This window comes from Cebus imitator, unplaced genomic scaffold (genome assembly GCF_001604975.1).
Source record: "Cebus imitator isolate Cc_AM_T3 unplaced genomic scaffold, Cebus_imitator-1.0 Scaffold87, whole genome shotgun sequence".
NCBI lineage: Eukaryota > Metazoa > Chordata > Mammalia > Primates > Cebidae > Cebus > Cebus imitator.
This window is the reverse complement of record NW_016107402.1, coordinates 806,803-826,252: the sequence shown is the minus strand read 5'-3', so window position 1 is coordinate 826,252 and position 19,450 is coordinate 806,803. Positions and strand designations below refer to the sequence as shown.

The following is a 19,450-nucleotide window of genomic DNA, read 5'->3' as shown; positions in this document are numbered from 1 at the left end:
GCCTCCTTAAGTGCTAGAATTACAGGCATGCACCACCACAACTGGCCACTGGACTGCAAATTCTCTGTAGGAGGATATACTCTTTCTCTTTGAACCCTTAGAATCCGGTCCCGTGATGGCAAAAAAAATATTATCATCATATATGTAGAATAAAGTCAAGGAGGAACTACTACATTTGGGGAAAATCTTATTTTTTTTGTAGAAAATGCCTCTATTTAAAAAAAAAATGTCCCTCCATACTACCAATTCTCTACTCTTCATCCTTTCTACCTCTGTATGCCTCTAGAATTTTTATATTGATATCATGTTTAAGAGTATTTTGCTTTCCATTATGCATTTATGTCTACATTTGTGTCTCATACTAGGCTATAAATTATCTGAGAGCGGGGACCATGTGTTGCATAGTATATTTATCTTTATTTTTTAAGACGAAGTCTCACTCTATTGTCCAAGCTGGAGTGCAGTGGTGGGATCTTGGCTCAATACAACCTCTACTCCTGGGTTCTGGCAATTCTCCTGTCTCAGCCTCCTGAGTAGCTGGGATTACAGGTACCCACCACCACACGTGGCTAATTTTTTTTTGTATTTTTAGTACAGATGGGGTTTTACCATGTTGGCCAGGCTGGTCTCGAACTCCTGACCTCATGATTTGCCTGCTTCAGCCTCCCAAAATGCTGGGGTTACAGGTATGAGCCACCACGCCTGGCCTAGTGTATTTATCTTGATCCATTCAATCCATTCATAGTACCTCAAAATATAAAAATGTAAGAATTCTGTTGAATTACCTTTCCAGCCTGTCACTTTTTTTTCCTCAGCCTTCCAGTAAGGTATTTTGGAGCATAGATCCAAACCAGAACACTGAAATGATACTAAAAAAAGAAAAACAAAAGCGGGGGCAAGAAAACTAACCCTATGTCGATTTTTTGAATGTATGCATCATACTTCATATGAGAACTCAAATGATTTCAGGCATTTACTTTACACCAGTATGTCAAAATTACAACACAGACAACTCTATCAGGAATGAACTCTCTAGCCATTTCTGGTAAACCTGCAAAACAGGATCTCCTGCTCGGCCAGGGGATATAATAGAATCCTGTCATCTTCCCTGTGGAGGTAATCTGAGTCAATTCTCACCAAATCTGAAAGCTAGTCCTTTCTGGTTCCATTTGTAGGCATGGAGAGAGAAATCAGAGAGAAAAGCCTGGGATTAGAATAGTTTCAGCATGATTTAAAAAAAACAAAGTAGTTCACCTGAACTCTGGCCACTACTATCCATGCTGCCAAACCTAGTACTTGGCAACCAGCACACATGGCTGTACTGACTGTACTCAGCATGAATGCCTCACAGGGGAGAGATCAGGGTACCTTATAAACAAAGAACTACACTAATATAAGGTGAAAATATTAGGACTACTTATTTTTTTTTTCTCTTAAAATTAATCAACTCTTTTCTGGTCAAATTCTTTTATACCAAGTTCTATACAATAGTCTAAAAGATTCTGCCTTTTAATACTTGTTCTACTAAATAAATAATTCATCAAATTTTTGGTCCTCAATCTTTTGTTATATGAAATTTTCATTATGACAGCATTTGAGATCAAATTTCATTAAATCTTAAACTAAATTCTTCTATCCAAACGTGTATTTTCTGTAATTTAGTATTTTTACTAATTCACGTTAACATCACCTTTCATGTACATTTTAAAAATTCTTTCAATTTACAGTATGACTATTGTGTGAACAAGCCCCAAATTAATTAAACTTTTTATCATACCACTCTCGCACATCAGTGATTTTTGTTAATTTAGTTAAAAACCTGACAGGGCTCAGTGGCTCACACCTGACGTCAGGAGTTCGAGACCAGCCTGGCCAATATGGAGAAACCCTGTCTCAACTAAACATACAAAATTAGCTGGGCATGGTGAGGTATGCCTATAATCCCAGCTACTTAGGAGGCTGAGGCAGGAGGACATTTGAACCCAGGAGGCGGAGGTTGTGGTGTGCCAAGATTGTGCCATTGCACTCCAGTCAGGGCAACATGAGTGAAACTCTGTCTCAAAAAAAAAAACAACACAAAAAAAACCCCCCAAAAAAACAGCCTACGTCTTTTTAAAACACACACCTACAAACTTTTTAAATTACCATATGTAATAGAGAAGAGAGCTTCCTCTGGTACACATAAGAATATAAACAAGGAGATAAAGTGATTCTTCCCATGGTCATTCCATAAAATGAATTATAATACAGACTTGTTACCAATCAAATCTAACAAAATCTATTTCAAGAGTTAACCAATGACTTAATGGAAGCCTCTTATCTTCATTACAGTGTAAGTATAAGGACATCACTGAGCCTAGAAAAATGATATACACACTCACATGCATATATACATACACACATAATCACATTTCTGATGCCTCTACTGAGAAATACACTAACTTGAAGAAGGCTTGAGCAGGCATCTTAATAACCCATTTCATATTTCCTTTTACTTATTTTGGGATAAGTTTCATTAAAGTCTCAGGCTATGTACAACTAAGCTACTTCTAACCCAGAATGTATCTTGAGTTCTCTAGTGAAAAGTTACCCAATATAAAATTTAAATCCAGGAACTAACTAGTAAGAGTTTTCTGGTAAATTTTAACTGCTGAAAGACAGTGGAGGGGGAAAAAAAAAATCAAATCATGTTTCCATGTGAAAATAAAAAAAACAAGTGTGGGCAAATCAGTTAATACAGGAATATAAAACTCACTGAGGAAAATAATGTAAGGTACACACGGTAACAATCTGAGCAAAGACAGGAAAAAGGCATTTCTCTAAAAAACAGAAGCGTACTTTACCAGAGGACAATTATTCTAAATCAATGAAGTCCAAATGAATGAGATTTGACTCTATTTTATAAAAGCTCCACAATTATGTGACGCTGTTAGTAACCAAACACTTAATTCCAAAGACAACCTGTTCAAGTTTACTTTGGCATGACCTAAAAAAACCTTCATCTTCACAGAAAAGGTACTAGGAAACCAAATAAAACCATCATTTGTTAAAACAAATATATTCAAAAGTATAATAAATATAAAAATGCATGGAAATGTTGAGGAAAACAAAATGAGGTAGTTTTAAAATATAAACAGTAATATTTGGTATGAAAAATCCATTATTTACCTATTTTGACTACCATAGGACTACAATGCCACATTAATTTACGGTCAAAAATTGACAAATCTAAAAACAATGTTTAAGTCAACAGAGAGAACTTCCTCCCAATTAAATAAGTTCAATCAGACAAACAAAAACACTCAAATTTCTTCTTTCCATAAAAATTCAACTTTGATATTAAGAACATTTTTCCACTGACCAATAGCCTACATTATCTCTCCAATCTCAGCTTCTTTACTCCTTTAGTTCACCCTTAGAGAACATGACATTGATCTTTCCAAAAACATATTTCAGTATAACCCTCCTTGCTCAAAAAATTTCAAGACTACCCCTGACACTCCTAATGCTCAAATTCCTTAGCCTGGCTTAGTCAATCAAGCCAGGCTTATTCACAATTTGGCTCCCATCTTTCTGGCTTCCTCTCAGTACTCTGCCAGAGGAAACTTCTCCAGTCAAATTGACCCACTGACTTCAGAATACCTTGTGTTTCCGTAATTAACAAAATATTTTCTTCTTCTTAAGATTAATATACTGCAGAAAGCAAAGCCAAATTTTCTAAACAAATTTAAAAGTTGTTAAGAATGAAATGCATTCAAACCTTAATTTTGTTTTTGTTTTTTTGAGGCGGAGTCTTGCTCTGTCACCCAGGCTGGAGTGCAGTGGCACGATCTTGGCTCATTGCAACCTCTGTCTCATGTGTTCAAGCGATGAGACCTCAGCCTCCCAAGTAGCTGGGATTACAGGCACGTGCCACCAAACCTGGCTAATTTTTGTATTTTTAGTGGAAACGTGATGCACCCGCCTCAGCCTCTCAAAGTGCTAAGAGCTACTGTGCCCAGCCAGCTCTTACCTATGTTTTTTTGACAGAATAAGTTAATTTCTAGTGATTGCCTAAAGGACTGAGAACAAGAAAAGGTTTGGTAAATAAACAAACCCACAAGCCGGGCACGGTGGCTCACACCTGTAATCCCAGCACTTTGGAAGGCCAAGGCGGGTGGATCACAGGGCCAGGAGATCAAGACCATCCTCGCCAACATGGTGAAACCCTGTCTTTACTAAAAATTCAAAAATTAGCTGGGTGTGGTGGTGCACATCTGTAATCCCAGCTACTCAGGAGGCTGAGGCAGGAGAATTGCTTGAACCCGGGAGGTAGAGATTGCAGTGAGCCAAGATCATGCCACTGTACTCCAGCCTCCTGGGTAACAATGAGACTCCGTCTCCAAAAAAAAAAAAGAAACAAACCCACATCTTCTCTCAAGCTTTTAACATGGTCACTGAATGGAAGCAATGCTTCCACTCAATTTTTGACTAAAAACTCCTGTGAAAGATGATAAGAAAAAAGACTTAGAGACCCTGGACAGTGTCCAAATATTTGACTCACCTTAAATATTTTATGATATATTTTATGATTCACCATCAGGGCCCCAGTCTATTGCTAAACTACATAAGTAGTTTAGGCCAGTAAGTTGACACTTTTTTCTAGGGAAATGCACATCCCAAATCACCCCAGAAATTTTCAAAAAACATTAAATTGTTTTAAAAGAGCAATAACTATTTTCATAATCACAAATAATATGTCAGCAAGTTTTGGCTGTTATCAACACATTTCTAAGCACTGAAGATGCCAACTTAAAACTTTAACTTCCCCCCAAAACCAAAGATAACTTAAACTAAACCACTGCATTAGAATTAACTAGATCACAATAAAGACAGCTCCCAAATCCTAAATCCTTTTGCTAAGAATTTACTTTTTGTGGGAACAATGCCTGACATTTATGAAATTAAAAAACAAAAAAACCCTTTCAGAAAAAAGAAAACAGCAACAACAAGACTTGGTTTAAAATTTACAAAGAAAAGTTTATCAACTTGGAACCTATGGTAAATCAATTATTTACTGAAGACAAAACCACACAAAAAAGGTGAGGCAGCATCTCAGGTATCAGATCATCATTGCATAATACTTAGAGCCCTTGAACTAAGAGGTCAGCTCACTCTTGAGCCACGACAGACATCAAAAGGGTTATCCCCAAGTATCTCATCAGCAGGTCTACAGCAAAGATAGAAGAAACAAATGCAAGAACTAAAAAGAATACGAAGAAAAGAGCATAGGGCAAAGGGAAAGGTTGGAGGTAAGAACAGAAAGAAGAGAATTAAATGTGTAAGGCTAGAAAGAAGAAGAAGAAAAATCAACAATGAGAGAAGGTGTAGTTAAAGTAAAAAGGCAGATACACTTGCCTGGGGGACATGAGCCCCAAAGGTAATATACCACTGACACTAGAAATCTTCCAACGAGGAGTTGCCCAAGAAATCATTTTAAGAAAGTTTTAGGAAAATCACTCTTCTTAGAAAACCCCTGACTTTTGAATGAACTGAAACCAGAATCTAATCTATCTTTTTCTGAATGTTCTCAAACTGTATTGTTTACTATACTTTATTACAATCCTATAAATTATAAATTTTATTTTTAAGTTCTGGCCATATTTTGATAAGCTCCAAACCTAAAATAACACTTGACTGGTTAATGCCGTCAAGTGAAGCATCAATAGGTAATTCACAGTAACATTACAGGGGAGAAAAAACTTTTAAAATGTCCTAATCTGTGTACCTACAAAAGTCATGAAAGATCCAGCAGATGGGGTCTGAAACCACCAAATTGTTTTTAAACGGTATAGGATGAAAAAAGAAATGGAGAGATGAGTGGGTCTGGGGCTATCCAAAATATAAAAATTATTTCAAGAGGAACTTAGTAAAAATTCAAAGACAAGAAGAGTAAATAAAATGTCATTAAGGGCACAAGACACAAAAATTCATTAAAATATTGCTTTTGCTTGGTCTCTCCAAAACAGAAAGCTGTGTATCCCTGATTGGTCCAGCCATTCTCCAGAAGCTAGTACTCAGCATTGAGATGTTAGTGAGGATTCTTTAGCCATTTGAAGCTCTGAAACCAAAACTATAGAGTCCCATAATCTTTCTAGGATATAAGGAAGCTTGTGTGAGCTTAGATTTTCTGGCCTAGAATATATTTTTACATTTGTTCACCAGGAAAAGGCACTTCTCAAAACTGATCCACATCATGAAGGTTTTATCAGAAAGTATCTAACTACATGGTAAATACATAATTTAGCCAGAAAAAATTCTGAATCAGAGCTGTCACTGAGAAGTCCAGTGCTCTGGGTTTGGCTTTCTGTATGTTTTCTCTAATCATTTATTTTTTCCTACTTTCCAACCATCTCATATTGTCACTGTCCTTCCATTCCCATCCTTTACTTTCCTCCTGTACAGATACACAAAAAGAATATCAGTACCACTATGTATGTATGTGTATACATACACACACATATACATGTATATGTATACACACACACAAAGACACACATGGCAGGAGCCCCAATATCAGAGTATAAACCAAAGATGAAGACATAAATAATACTGCAGAACGGAAATAAATCCATTCCTTATTATTTCTAAAACAAAAGAGAACTGTGGTTGGATACTACAACTCACCCGATGGTTCTTCAGGCTCACTTTCGTTTTCTTCCTCAGGTGGGGCTTGAGGGGGTGGTGGGGGAAGCTTCTTTTCCTTCTCTGCTTTAGCATTTCTCTCTTCTTCTGAATAATACTCATCTTCTGAAAGGTTGGCCAAGCTTTCATCCATCTCTCTGTACTCTACCTATATGGAAATCATACCAGGGAAAGCTAAATACATTGAACATTTAAAATCAGGACTCTATGTGGGACCACCAGTTAATGTGAATTAACTTCACATTTTAAGGGAAGAACAACAAGGAACAAGCCAGTTAACAGGTAGTTATTAAAAACAAAGTCCTCATGAAACAATGTTGTGTCAGTTCACGTTTACACTAAGCTGTAACTTTTTTTTTTTTTTTAAGATGGGGTTTCACCATGTTGGTCAGGCTGGTCTTGAACTCCCGACCTCAGGTGATCCGCCCGCCTTGGCCTCCAAAGTGCTTGGATTACAGGCGTGAGCCACCACGCCCAGCCCAAAGCTGTAACTTTTACATCATAGCACTGACATTCAAACCATTGACTCTAAGGCTCTCTACAACTCTCAAGAAACTTTTTAATTGTGTGTATCATGCTCACATGCCAGAACTTCCAACAAAAGATTAAAATAACCCTCAGACAAAAATATAGTTAACTATAATACCAACTCTGTCTAATGCCAAGTCTGTGCTTCTAACTACTATTCTAAAGGAAAACAGCAAAAGAATTCCAAAAACCAAATGGAGGGCATGGAGTGGAAAATAACAAGAATCAAACTGAAACTATAAAAAAGGTGCGTTTGCTTAAAAAATTTACCTAGGAGAGGCCCAGCACGGTGGCTCAGCCTGTAATCCCAGTACTTTGGGAGGCCAAGGCAGGTGGATCACCTAAGGTCAGGAGTTCAAGACCAACCTGGCCAACATGGTGAAACCCCTTCTCTACTAAAAATACAAAAATTAGCTGGGTGTGGTGGCAGGCACCTGTAATTCCAGCTACTCGGTAGGCTGAGGCAGGAGAATCGCTTGAACCTGGGAGGTGGAGGTTGCAGTGAGCCAAGATCGCACCACTGCACTGCAGCCTGGGTAACAGAATGAGACTCTGTCTAAAAAAAAAAAAAGATAAATTAGGAAGTAAGTGACGTGGAAATGGAGGATACAGATCTTACTCCTAATGCACACTGGCTACAGAGGAGAGGGAAGTATGTCATTAGCAAAAAGAACCATGCTCTAAGAATCTTATTTAATACATGAATAAATGTATTCACCAATTCAAATACTGAATACTGAGTACACAGCATAATGGAGAAAACAATTATGACTGAGTGTTTCCCTGCCCCTAAAAAGCTGAAAATCTAGTTGCAATTAAATGATCCTGATCAGGTGACCGTCTCATACAGGGTCTTTGCAATAAGACTCCAAAAATGTGGATGTTATTATACTAAACTGTAACCTAACTGATTGAGATAAGCTGTGGAAATAGGCCTCAGGACAATGGATGAAAAAGCAGTAAGGGGAAAAAAAAAGTTTCAAAGCAGGAGAGAAGTCAGAATAGGCTATAAACTTTCATAGTATGCAATTTTCTTTCTCCTTTTACCCCTCAATAGTGCTTGACTCTTCCCTTCCCCAACGATTCAGTCCCTTTATCCTCTGCCCATCAATCCTATTCATTCAATAATCACTTAACAGGTACCTAATATGGAACTGGACAATGTGCAAATTTTGAGAAAAAAAGAGTAATACAAAATCCTTTCTATTTTACTAGTTCGGTTTTTCCCAAAGGATATTCCCTTAGATACTATATTCTTTTTTTTTTTTTTAATTGTACTTTAAGTTCTGGGGTACATGTACTGTTCATGCAGGACTGCTGCATAGGTACATACATGGCAATGTGGCTTGCTGCCTCCATCCCCCCCACCGCCCCCGTCACCTATATCTGGCATTTCTCCCCATGTTATCCCTCCACAACCTCCCTAACCCCCCGCTGTCCCTCCCCTAGTCCCCTGCAAAAGACCCCAGTGTGTGATGCTCCCCTCCCTGCGTCCACGTGTTTTCACTGTTCAACACCCACCTATCAGTGAGAACATGTGGTGTTTGATTTTCTGTTCTTGTGTCAGTTTGCTGAGAATGATGGTTTCCAGATTCATCCATGTGCCTACAAAGGACACAAACTCGTCGTTTTTATGGCCGCGTAGTATTCCGTGGTGTATATGTGCCACACTTTCCTTGTCTAGTCTATCATCGATGGGCATTTGGGTTGGTTCCAGGTCTTTGCTATTTGTAAACAGTGCCACAATGAACATATGTGTGCATGTGCCTTTTTAATAGAACGATTTATAATCCTTTGGATATATACCCAGTAATGGGATTGTTGGGTCAAATGGAACTTCTATTTCTAGGTCCTTGAGGAATCACCACACTGTCTTCCACAATGGTTGAACTAATTTACACTCCCACCAACAGTGTAAAAGTGTTCCTATTTCTCCACATCCTCTCCAGCATCTGTTGTCTCCAGATTTTTTAATGACTGCCATTCTAACTGGCGTGAGAATGGTATCTCAATGTGGTTTTGATTTGCATTTCTCTAATGACCAGTGATGATAAGCATTTTTTCATGTTTGTTGGCCTCATATATGTCTTCTTTTGAAAAGTGTCTGTTCATATCCTTCGCCCACTTTTGAATGGGTTTGGATGTTTTTTTCTTGTAAATCTGTTTTAGTTCTTTGTAGATTCTGGATATTGGCACTTTGTCAGATGGGTAGATTGCAAAAATTGTTTCCCATTCTGTTGGTTGCTGGTTCACTCTAATGATTGTTTCTTTTACTGTGCAGACGCTCTGGAGTTTAATTAGATCCCATTTGTCTAATCTGGCTTTTGTTGCCAATGCTTTTGGTGTTTTAGTCATGAAGTCCTCGCCTATGCCTATGTCCTGAATGGTTTAACACCATAAAAACCCTAGAAGAAAACCTAGATACTATATTCTTTGAAGGAGAAAAGGATCCAAGACCAAGTCTGGAAAAATGAATCTTTACAGGCCCCCTCTAGGAGAATTACAATAATGCACATTAAAGGTACTGAGAAGGCTGGGTGTGGTGGCTCGTGCCTGTAATCCCAGCACTTTGGGAGGCCGAGGTGGGCAGACTGCCAGAGCCCAGGAGGTTGACCAGCCTGGGCAACATGGCAAAACCTTGTCTCTACAAAAAAGTATAAAAATTAACCTAGTATGGTGGCACATGCCTGTAGTCCTAGCTACTTAGGAGGCCAAGGCAGGATGACCGCTTAAGCCCAGGAGGCCGAGGCTGCAATCTGTGACTGTACAATTGTGCTCTAGCATGAACAATAGAGACAGACCCTGTCTCAAAAAATAACAAAAAATAAAGATACAGCTAAATTTTGCAGCAAAAACAATCTTTTCAACATTCTTTAATCCGATGTCTTGACAAAGAAAAAATTAAGAAATACACTTGGAAAAGGCTGGTCTAGAAAGGGTTTTTAGTCTTTAGGAACAAAAGGGATTAGAAAAATACCTACAGGTAGGAGCAATAATAACTGATGGTATTTTGAAAACAAAACTGTTTTCCACCAACACATTAATTTGTGCTGCTTGGGTAACTCAATTTTGGGTAGGCTTAAGAATGAAGTTTCTTCTGGATCTTTGTTCAACTGGTAGCATCCTGAGGTCATGATAAAGCAAGCTTTAAAAAAAAAAAAAAGGCTGGGAGTGGTGGTTCAAGTTTGTAATCCCAATACTTTGAAAGGAAGAAGGAGAAGCATAGTTTGGACCCAGTTCTAGACCAGCCTAGACAACATAGGGAGACCCTATGTTTACAAAAAGTAAAAAAAACTTAGCCAGGTCTGGTGGCATTAACTGCAGTCCCAGATACTCAGGAGGATGAGGTGGATCACTTGAACCCAGGAGGTCAAGCCTACAGTGAGCTATAATCAAAACCCTGCAGCCCAGCCTGTGTGACAGAGTCAAGACCCTGTCTCCAAAAAAAAAAAAAAAAAAAGCAAGCAAGCAAAACCAACCTTCTACCGTTTGTACAACTTGTCAAATCAGTACCAGACTGCCACAATACTTCATAAGCAAAACGAAATACAGAAACACAACTGGATTCTTCCCTGGTGGTCTAGTGCCTACGAGGAAAAAATGGATTCTAAGGCTGAAACAAGACTATCATGCTTAATTTCCAGTCTCAAATTCAGTTTCACCAATAGCATCATTTTCTCCATAGACTGACAACTAAAATAAATGTTATAAATGTTAAGTTCTTAATATTACTTAATAGTAATATGTTTTATTTTGGGATTTTGCATAAAATTTTATTTTGTAAAAAAGGGTTTCCTCATTTAATAAAGTTTTTTTTTAGGTAATTTTTAAATTGCCCAGAGCCGAGAAGTGACTATTTAATAAAGTTTTAAAACCATCTGAAAGAAGCATACAAACTTTAATAAGAACTATTCCCCTGAGAAAAGGAATGGGTACTTTGAACCTAATGGATTGGGAATCTCTCATACCTAAGTAAAAATCCCAAAGACCTCAGAGATTCTACAGCTATTTACAACCAAGGACATAAACATGTCCCAACAGGCAGACTATGAGTAAGTAGGGTAATTATTCTTACTTTTACATTGATGACCTTCAAATTTAAATCTTTAGTCTCTTCCTTCTCCTCTCACCCTTATTACAATGATTCATTCACTCCTCAATCGCCTTGAAACATCTTAAAAAGAATCTTTCTTGGGCTGGGCATGGTGGCTCACACCTGTAATCCTAGCACTTTGGGAGGCCAAGGTGAGCAGATCGCTTGATCTTAGGAGTTTGAGACCAGCCTGAGCAACATAGTGAGACTCCATCTCTACAAAAATTAGCCAGAGGTGGTGGTATGCACCTGTAGTTCCAGCTGCTTGGGGGGCTAAGGCAGGAGGACCACTTGAATCTGGGAGGTTGAGGCTGCAGTGAGCCATGATCGGGCCATTGCACTCCAGCCTGGGTGACAAAGTGAGACACTGTTTCCTAAAGAAAAAAAAAAATTTTTTTTTCCTGCCTTCACATTGCATTTCTTTATCAAAACATCTCACATACCCCATAAATATATACACCTACCATGTACCAAAAAAATTAAAAATTAAAAAACGCCAGGCACAGTGGCTCACACCTGTAATCCCAGCACTTTGGGAGGTCAAGGTGGGCGGATCATGAGGTCAGGAGTATGAGACCAGCCTGACCAACATGGTGAAACACTGTCTCTACTAAAAATACAAAAATTAGCTGGGCGTGGTGGTAGGCGCCCATAATCCTAGCTACTTGGGAGGCTGAGGCGGAGAATCATTCGAACCAGATGGCGGGGTTGCAGTGAGCCGAGATGGCACCATTGCACTCCAGCGTGGGCGACAGAACGAGGCTCCATCTCAAAAAAAAAAAAAAAAAAAATTAAACAAAACCTTTCTCCCTTTTATCTAGGGCACAAATACCAGATTAATTTTCCCATTATGTGATATTTTCTAATAGCTTAACAGATGAACATCAAACTTTTTAAAACAGCATATAAACTGTCTGGCTTTAACTATGCAAACTGCCTTTAAAAATTTTTTTTTAAGACAGGGTCTCACTGTCACCAAGGTTGGAAAGCAGTGGCATGATCTCAGCTCACTGCAACCTCTGCTTCCCAGGCTCAAGTGACTCTCCTGCCTCAGCCTCCTAAGTAGCTAGGACTACAGGCGCATGCCACCACATCTGGCTAATTTTTGTAATTTTGTATAAACAGGGTTTTGCCATGTTGCTAAGGTTGATCTCAAATTTCTGGGCTCAACTGACCTGCCCACCTTAGCTTCCCAAAGTGTTGAGATTACAGGCATGAACCACCATGTCTGGCCTGAAATCAAACTTTATTCTAATCAGTAACAGACTTTTCAAAATGTCCTCAATGCTGTTCTACCAACCTCTAAGCTCCCTAAAGCTACTTCCATCTTTTTCTTTTAATCCAATGCCATAAATTCAAGATCCACCTCTGCAGCTTATTTCTTAATTATCCTAAATTTAAAAATATATATATTTATCTTCTCTGAAGTCTCATAGCACTCACGGTCTGCACTTCATAATCTAGTTCAAGGCTGTCTGATAGAACTTTTTGTCATAATGGAAATGTTCTCTATCTGTGCTTTCAGTACTATGGCCTCAACATGGGCTATTGAGCACTTACACGTAGCTAGTGTGACTGAAGAAACAATTTTTAATTTCAACTTAAACTTAATAACCACATGTGGCTACTGGCTACCACACTGAACAGCACAAATCTAATGCTCACTACAACTGGACACAAGTCTACAACCCCAACAATACTGGTCCCTTCAATCTGTCTTGTTCCTAGACAATTCCTGTCTCTAGCTAAATTCATTTGTCCATTGTTCTCAACATTCAGTTGTTCACTCTGGATTCCCTTGATGCTTCTCAAACCACTTCCTTTTCTCCACTGGTAGTATTTAATTACTGGTCACCTACTAACTATATGTCAAACACTGTAACAAGCATTTTGTTTATATTATATCTAAACTTTACAAGGAAGGACTTATTTGCCTGAGGAAAATTAATCAGAGGAAGATGAAACACTTAACTCCAAAAAGTCCACCCTTTTCCAGAACACTTTTCTAAACTCTGCCATTTCATGGCTGAGCTCAAGGCCACCATTCCTAAAGTGTGTTGTTCCTGAAGTTACAACCCAATTTACCAATTTCAAACCTTAAATATGTTGCCAGAATTTTAGCATATACATACCCAAAAGTGAATTTATTCTGAAACTAATGAAACTGAAGCTTCAGGGACACTCAATTGCATGGACTCCTTCCAATACGCCAAACATGATTTTAACTATGTAATGATATAATTTTGTTAAAGTACAGTCCCCAAAACTGAATAAACTCCCAAGTCATAAAATATATACACTTTTTTCCTTGTATATACCTAAGAACTACTGAAACAGGGCCTCAGCTTGCTTTTTATTCCTTAAATGGATACTCTATCCTCTAAAGTCTGTTTCCTCTGGAACCCAAGGCTGGCTAGTTGCTAGCTTCCTAGCTGCTGCTCCACATAAACACATAACTAATTTTTTCTTGTGCAAGTTTAAGATCTAATCATAATTAAAAAAAAAAACAGGATAAATAAGAGGAGTTAAAATTACAAAGAAAAAAATATTGGTTGGGTGAGGTGGCTCATGTCTGTAATCTCAGCACTTTGGGAGGCTAAGGCAGGAGGACTGCTTGAGCCTAGAAGTTTGAGACCAGATGGGGCAACATAGGGAGAAGCCATCTCTACAAAAAATTTGAAATTAGCCAAGTGTGGTTGTGCACACCTGTAGTCCCAGCTACTCAGGAGGCTGAAATAAGAGGATCACTTGAGCCTGGGAGGTTGAGGCTGCAGTGAGATATGATTGTACCACTGCACTCCAGCATGGGTGACAGAGTGAGACCTTGTCTCCAAAAAATTAGTCAATAAGGTAACTAAGAAAAAAAATCTTTCTTGTAGGAGACAGGTTAAAAAGTAAATAATAGTAAAATCTTAAGAGTGTGCCCCAAATTTATCTGCAGATTCAACACAATCACAACCAGAATCCCAGCAGCCTTTTTTGCAGAAACTGACAAGCTGGTCCTAAAACTCGTATGGAAATGGAAAGGATCAGGAACAGCCAAAACAATCTTGAAAAAGAAGAACAAAGTTGGGGAACTCACACTTCCTAATTTCAAACTTATTATACTAAAGTAATCAGGATGGTGTGGTACTGGCATAGATGGAAATATATAATAGATCAATGGAATAGAGTTGAGAGTCCAGAAATAAACTCTTACAGTCAATCAACAAGGGTGCCAACTATTAGTTGAGGAAAAGAATGGTCTTCAATAAACTGTGCTGGAACAACATGCAAAATAATGAAGTTGAACCCCTACCTCACACCATATACAAAAATTAACTGAGAAAAGATTATAGACTTAAATGCAAGAGCTAAAACTATAAAACTCTTAGAAGAAAACATAGGAGTAAATCCTCATGACATTGGACAAGGCAATGGTTTATCAGATATAACACCAGAAGCAAAGAGTACAAAAGAAAAAATAAATCAGGTCTCATCAAAATCAAAACTTTCTGTAACCAGAATATGTAAAGAACTCTTAGTTGAAAATTATAAGGACAACTCTTTTTTTTTTTTTTTTTTGGAGATGGAGTCTTGCTGTGTTGCCCAGGCTGGAGTGCAGTGGTGCAAATTCAGCTCACTCCAGCCTCTGCCTCCCGGGTTCCTGCAATTCTCCTGCCTCAGCCTCGTGGGTAGCTGGCATTACAGGCACATGCCACCATGCCTGGCTAATTTTTCTATTTTTAGTAAAGAGACGCAGTTTCGTCATATTGGAAAGGCTGGTCTCAAACTCCTGACCTCAGGTGATCCACTCGCCTCAGCCTCCCAAAGTGCTGGAATTACAGGTGCCGAGACACCACACTCAATTTTTAACTCAATTTTTAAATTGAGTTAAACACAACTCAATTTTTAAAAATAAGCCAACGATTTGAATAGCCGTTTCTTCAAAGATATAAAATTGGCCAATAAACACATGGAAAGATGTCCAACATCATTAGTCATTAAATGCATACCAAAACCACAACACGATACCACTTCAGCCCCACTAGGATGGCTATAGTAAAAGACAAACAATATCAAATGTCAAGAAGCACATGAAGGTTGGGCAAGGTGGCTCACAACTGTAATCCTGGCACTCTGAGAGGCCGAGGTGAGTGGATCACTTGAGGTCAGGAGTTCGAGACCATCCTGGCCAACATGGTGAAACCCCATCCCTACAAAAATTGGTCAGGGTTGGTGGCAGGTGCCTGGAACCCCAGCTACCCAGCAAGCGAAGGCAGGAGAATCGCTCAAACCCAGGAGGAGGGGGCTACTGTAAGCAGAGATCACACCATCGCACTCTAGCCTGGGTGACAGACTCCGTCTCAAAAAAAAAAAAAAAAAAAAGAAAAAGAAAAAAAAGAAAAAGAATATTGGAGAAACTGGAACCCTCATATATTTACTAATGGGAATGTAAAATGGTACAGTTGCTGTGGAAAACTGTTTGGCTGTACCTCAAAAGTTAAACCTAGAATTAACATAAAACCCAGCAATCCTACTCCTAGGCCCATACCCAAGAGAACTAAAACATATTCACACAAAAAAACTACATTAACGTTCACAGCAGCAGCAGTATGCAAAATAGCCAAGACATAGAAACAAATCCAACTGTCCATCCAATGATAAATGGATAAACAAAATTTGGTATCTCCATACAATGGAATATTATTTAGCCATAAGTACTGAATGGAAGTACGACGTGGATGAACCCTGAAAACATGCTAAATACAAAAGGCCACATATTGTAAGATTTTATATAAAATGTCCACGATAGACAAATCCGTAGACAAAGAATAGATTAGTGGTTACGAGGGACTAGGGGTAGGGAGGAATGGGAAGTGACTGCTAATGATACAAGTGTCTTTGGGGATGATGAAAAGGTTCCAAAATCAATTGTGGTGTTGTACAATCTTGTAAATATGCCAAAAACCACTGAATTGCACATTTTAAAACAGTGAATTTTATTATACATGCATTATCCCAATAAGTCTGTTTTGTTTGTTTTAGACAGAATTTCGCTCTTGTTGCCCAAGCTAGAGTGCAGTGGCACAATCTCTATAACCTCCGCCTCCCGGATTCAAGCAATTCTCCTAACTCAGCCTCCAGAGTAGCTGGGATTACAGGCGTCCACCACTAAGCCGGGCTAATTTTTTGTATTTTTGGTAGAGAAGGGGGTTTCATCACATTGGCCAGGCTGATCTCGAACTCCTGACCTCAAGTGATCACCCGCCTCAGCCTCCCAAATTGCAGGGAGTACAGGTCATGAGCCACTGTGTCCGGCCAATAAACCTGTTTTTAAAAACATCTTATACATGGCTTCTGGCCCCCTGTCTATTAAAATCGTAAAATAACACTCTTGATTCCTGCCCTTTACTTCACTTCTGAGGGCTGGTGTCACCAACCTCTGTGCTTTCCTAACCCATGCTTTGGTAAAAGCTCCAGAAAGTCTTGCCTCCAAAACGGTATTTTACTCAGCACTGGTTACATTTTAGAGAGTTGGCTCAAGCAGGCAGATAAATCTGAGGGCTCTTACTCTGGGTAATACTCACCTCAAGAAGCTCCGCATACATACTGACTTGGTATTTACACTTAAAAATTGTACAGACAATTTTTTACAAGCATAAATTTCATAATTTGCAAATTTTTATTTAAATGTTGGTTATATGAACATATATATCCAGTTTTTTTTTTTTTCCAACTAGACCATAAAATCTCCAAAAAAGGCCCAAGTCTAAAGTCTGCGCCCTAATACTGCCCCAGTGCCCTGCACAATGTCCCATGTGGTCCTTTGTTTCAAGGGCAGATGATACCCTGTAACATAATTGTGGGAATTACATTCCAGTTCCATCACTTACTTAACTTTGTGACTTTGGGCAAGTTGCTTAAATTGTGTGTCTCAGTTTACTCATTCCTAAAATAGGGCTAGCAATACCTGCCCGTTGGTATTTAGCAAAAACAAAAAAAAAAACAAAGTAATGTTGGTGACACGCTGAACACAGCATCTAGCACACAGAGATTTGAGGCAGTCATTGTCTGCATATACTGATGGAGTCAAATCTTTTTCTTCCCATATTTTGCATTTTGACTGTTATTTGCCCTCTCAATCAGCGGCTTCCTCATCTGCAAAATTCTATGCCAAAAGATCTTTGAGAGAATTGAAAGAAAGAAAAAGCCTACAACTCCTATCACACAGCAGGGGCTCAAACAAAAACAAAAACAAAAACGACCCTTTCTTTTCCATCTCCACCACTAAGGCGATTTCTTTAGCAACAACCTACAGCCCCCTCGTGCACCCAGCTGAAACGCCATCAACATCGCCGAACAGCTTCTACACCTATCTGTGGACACAAGTAATGTCTCTAAGAACGCCAACCGTAGCTCCACGTCAGGGAGCCATTTTTCCAGCCAAGAAAATGAAAAGGCGTGCAAGTACGATCTAACGAGTAAAATACCCCTGCCGGCGATCATCGATGCCCCCTTCCCACGCCGCCAGCGACCCAGCACAAAGACCGCAGTCAACACCGGCAAAGACCTTTCATTTCTCACCTCACCCGTCCAGCTGGAGGGGACGTGGCGTGGACAGCCATACAAGGGGGAGGTGTGGGTGGTCGGGGGGCGAAGGGCCCAAGACCCGGCAGCGGCGGGGGAGAGCCGAGCAGCCTGGGGAAGCTCCGCACCCGGCGGTGTCGTCTGAGGGAGGGGTCGAGCCTTACCTTCGCCCGCTTGCGCCTGCTAGTCCGACGCCCCTCCGGAGTCTCTGCTATTCCAGTTTCCATGGGGGTCGCAGACCCAGGCACGACGGTAGGCCCGGCCTGAGGCCCTGCGGACCCCGGCGGTTCGGCCAGGCCCCCGGGAGGCGAGGCCCGCGGGGGCTCTTTCTTGCGGGGCGTACGCTCCCCGGCCGCCCCCGGCCCGACCTCGCCTGGGCCAGACAGGCCCGCGGGCGGCGCGGCCACCTCAGAGCCGTTCTCTGCACCGCCCGCAGCCCCGGGGCCAGCCTCCGTCCCGGCCGCCGCCGCTGCAGCCGCTGCCGCTGCGGCTGCCGCCTTCTTCCCAGACAACATCTCGGGCCGCCGGGCCGCCGACGGCCGTAGGGGCCGCTCAGTCTGTCGCTCCGTGGGTCCGAACCGCCTCGACTCGCCTCGCTTCACGTCGCCCGCGCGCCGCCAACCGCCGTCGCGTACGCAAGCGCTAAGCGCGCTCCCGCCGCGCCGGGACAAAAAGGGCCGGAGACGCCCACGAGCCCCGCCCCTCCCACGCAGCCATAGAGCAGCGTTCTCGCAGCTAGAGCGGCACCGCAGCCAAGAATGTGTAGCTTGCCTAGAGCGTCTCCCCGGCTGTTGGAACGGGACCTGGCACAGTCCCTGGTCTTAGGGCTTCTGGGCCAGACTAAACCTCCGAAGGTGACCATTTCCTCTAGGGACTTGCGGGTTTGCGTGCGTGCGTTTGTTCATTCACTCATCCAACTTTTCGTTAATTCAACCAGTATCTATTAATGCTTGCCTACTACGTAACAAGGGTTACATTATGAAGTTCTTGCTTTCAAAGAACTTACAATCTAATGGAGGAAAACAAATAATGCTGATAGGACGTCTTATTTATTCATAACTGTCCTGCTTGGACTGGGCAAAAAGCTTGGAGAGCACAGCAGTTTCAATGGTAATCAAATGGAGAGAAGTTAGGAAATCCATGTTTGAGTCCAGACGGAATTGGTCTTGTCTCCAAGACTTTGTTCATACTCTTCCTTCTGTCTGGCCCCCAACCCCATTCGCATCCCATGTCCACCATACATAATAATTATAAAGGAGAACTAACCTAAAAACCCAGTAAGGGCCAGGCACAGTGGCTTGCATCTGTAATCCCAGCACTTTGGGAAGCCGAGGTGGAAGGATTGCTTGAGCCCAGGAGTTTGAGACCAGCCTGACCGATGTGTCGAAACCCTGTATCTACTAAAATTACAAAAATTAGGCAGGTGTGGTGGTGCTTGCCTGTAATCCCAAATACTCAGGAGGCTGAGGCAGGAGAATCGCTTGAACCTGGAAGGCGAAGGTTGTAGTGAGCCAAGATCACACCACTGCACTCCAGCCTGGGCAACAGAGCAAGAATCCGTCTCAAAAAAGAAAA

General features: G+C 40.6%; 1 protein-coding gene across 4 annotated transcripts in view; it reads right to left on the bottom strand.

The window, feature by feature from the left end:
• KDM1A (lysine demethylase 1A) overlaps positions 1 to 18,543 on the bottom strand; it is a 67,684-nt gene extending 49,141 nt beyond the window's left edge. For all 4 annotated transcript variants that reach the window (XM_017534505.2, XM_017534506.2, XM_017534507.2 and 1 more), the window contains exons 1-2: positions 18,040 to 18,543; positions 6,667 to 6,832 (exon numbers count right to left, since the gene is read on the bottom strand). In XM_017534505.2, coding sequence (XP_017389994.1) covers positions 6,667 to 6,832; positions 18,040 to 18,390 — 517 coding nt within the window. In that variant the 5' untranslated portion in view covers positions 18,391 to 18,543. The remainder of the gene's footprint in view (positions 1 to 6,666; positions 6,833 to 18,039) is intronic.
• Positions 18,544 to 19,450: the final 907 nt, after the last annotated feature.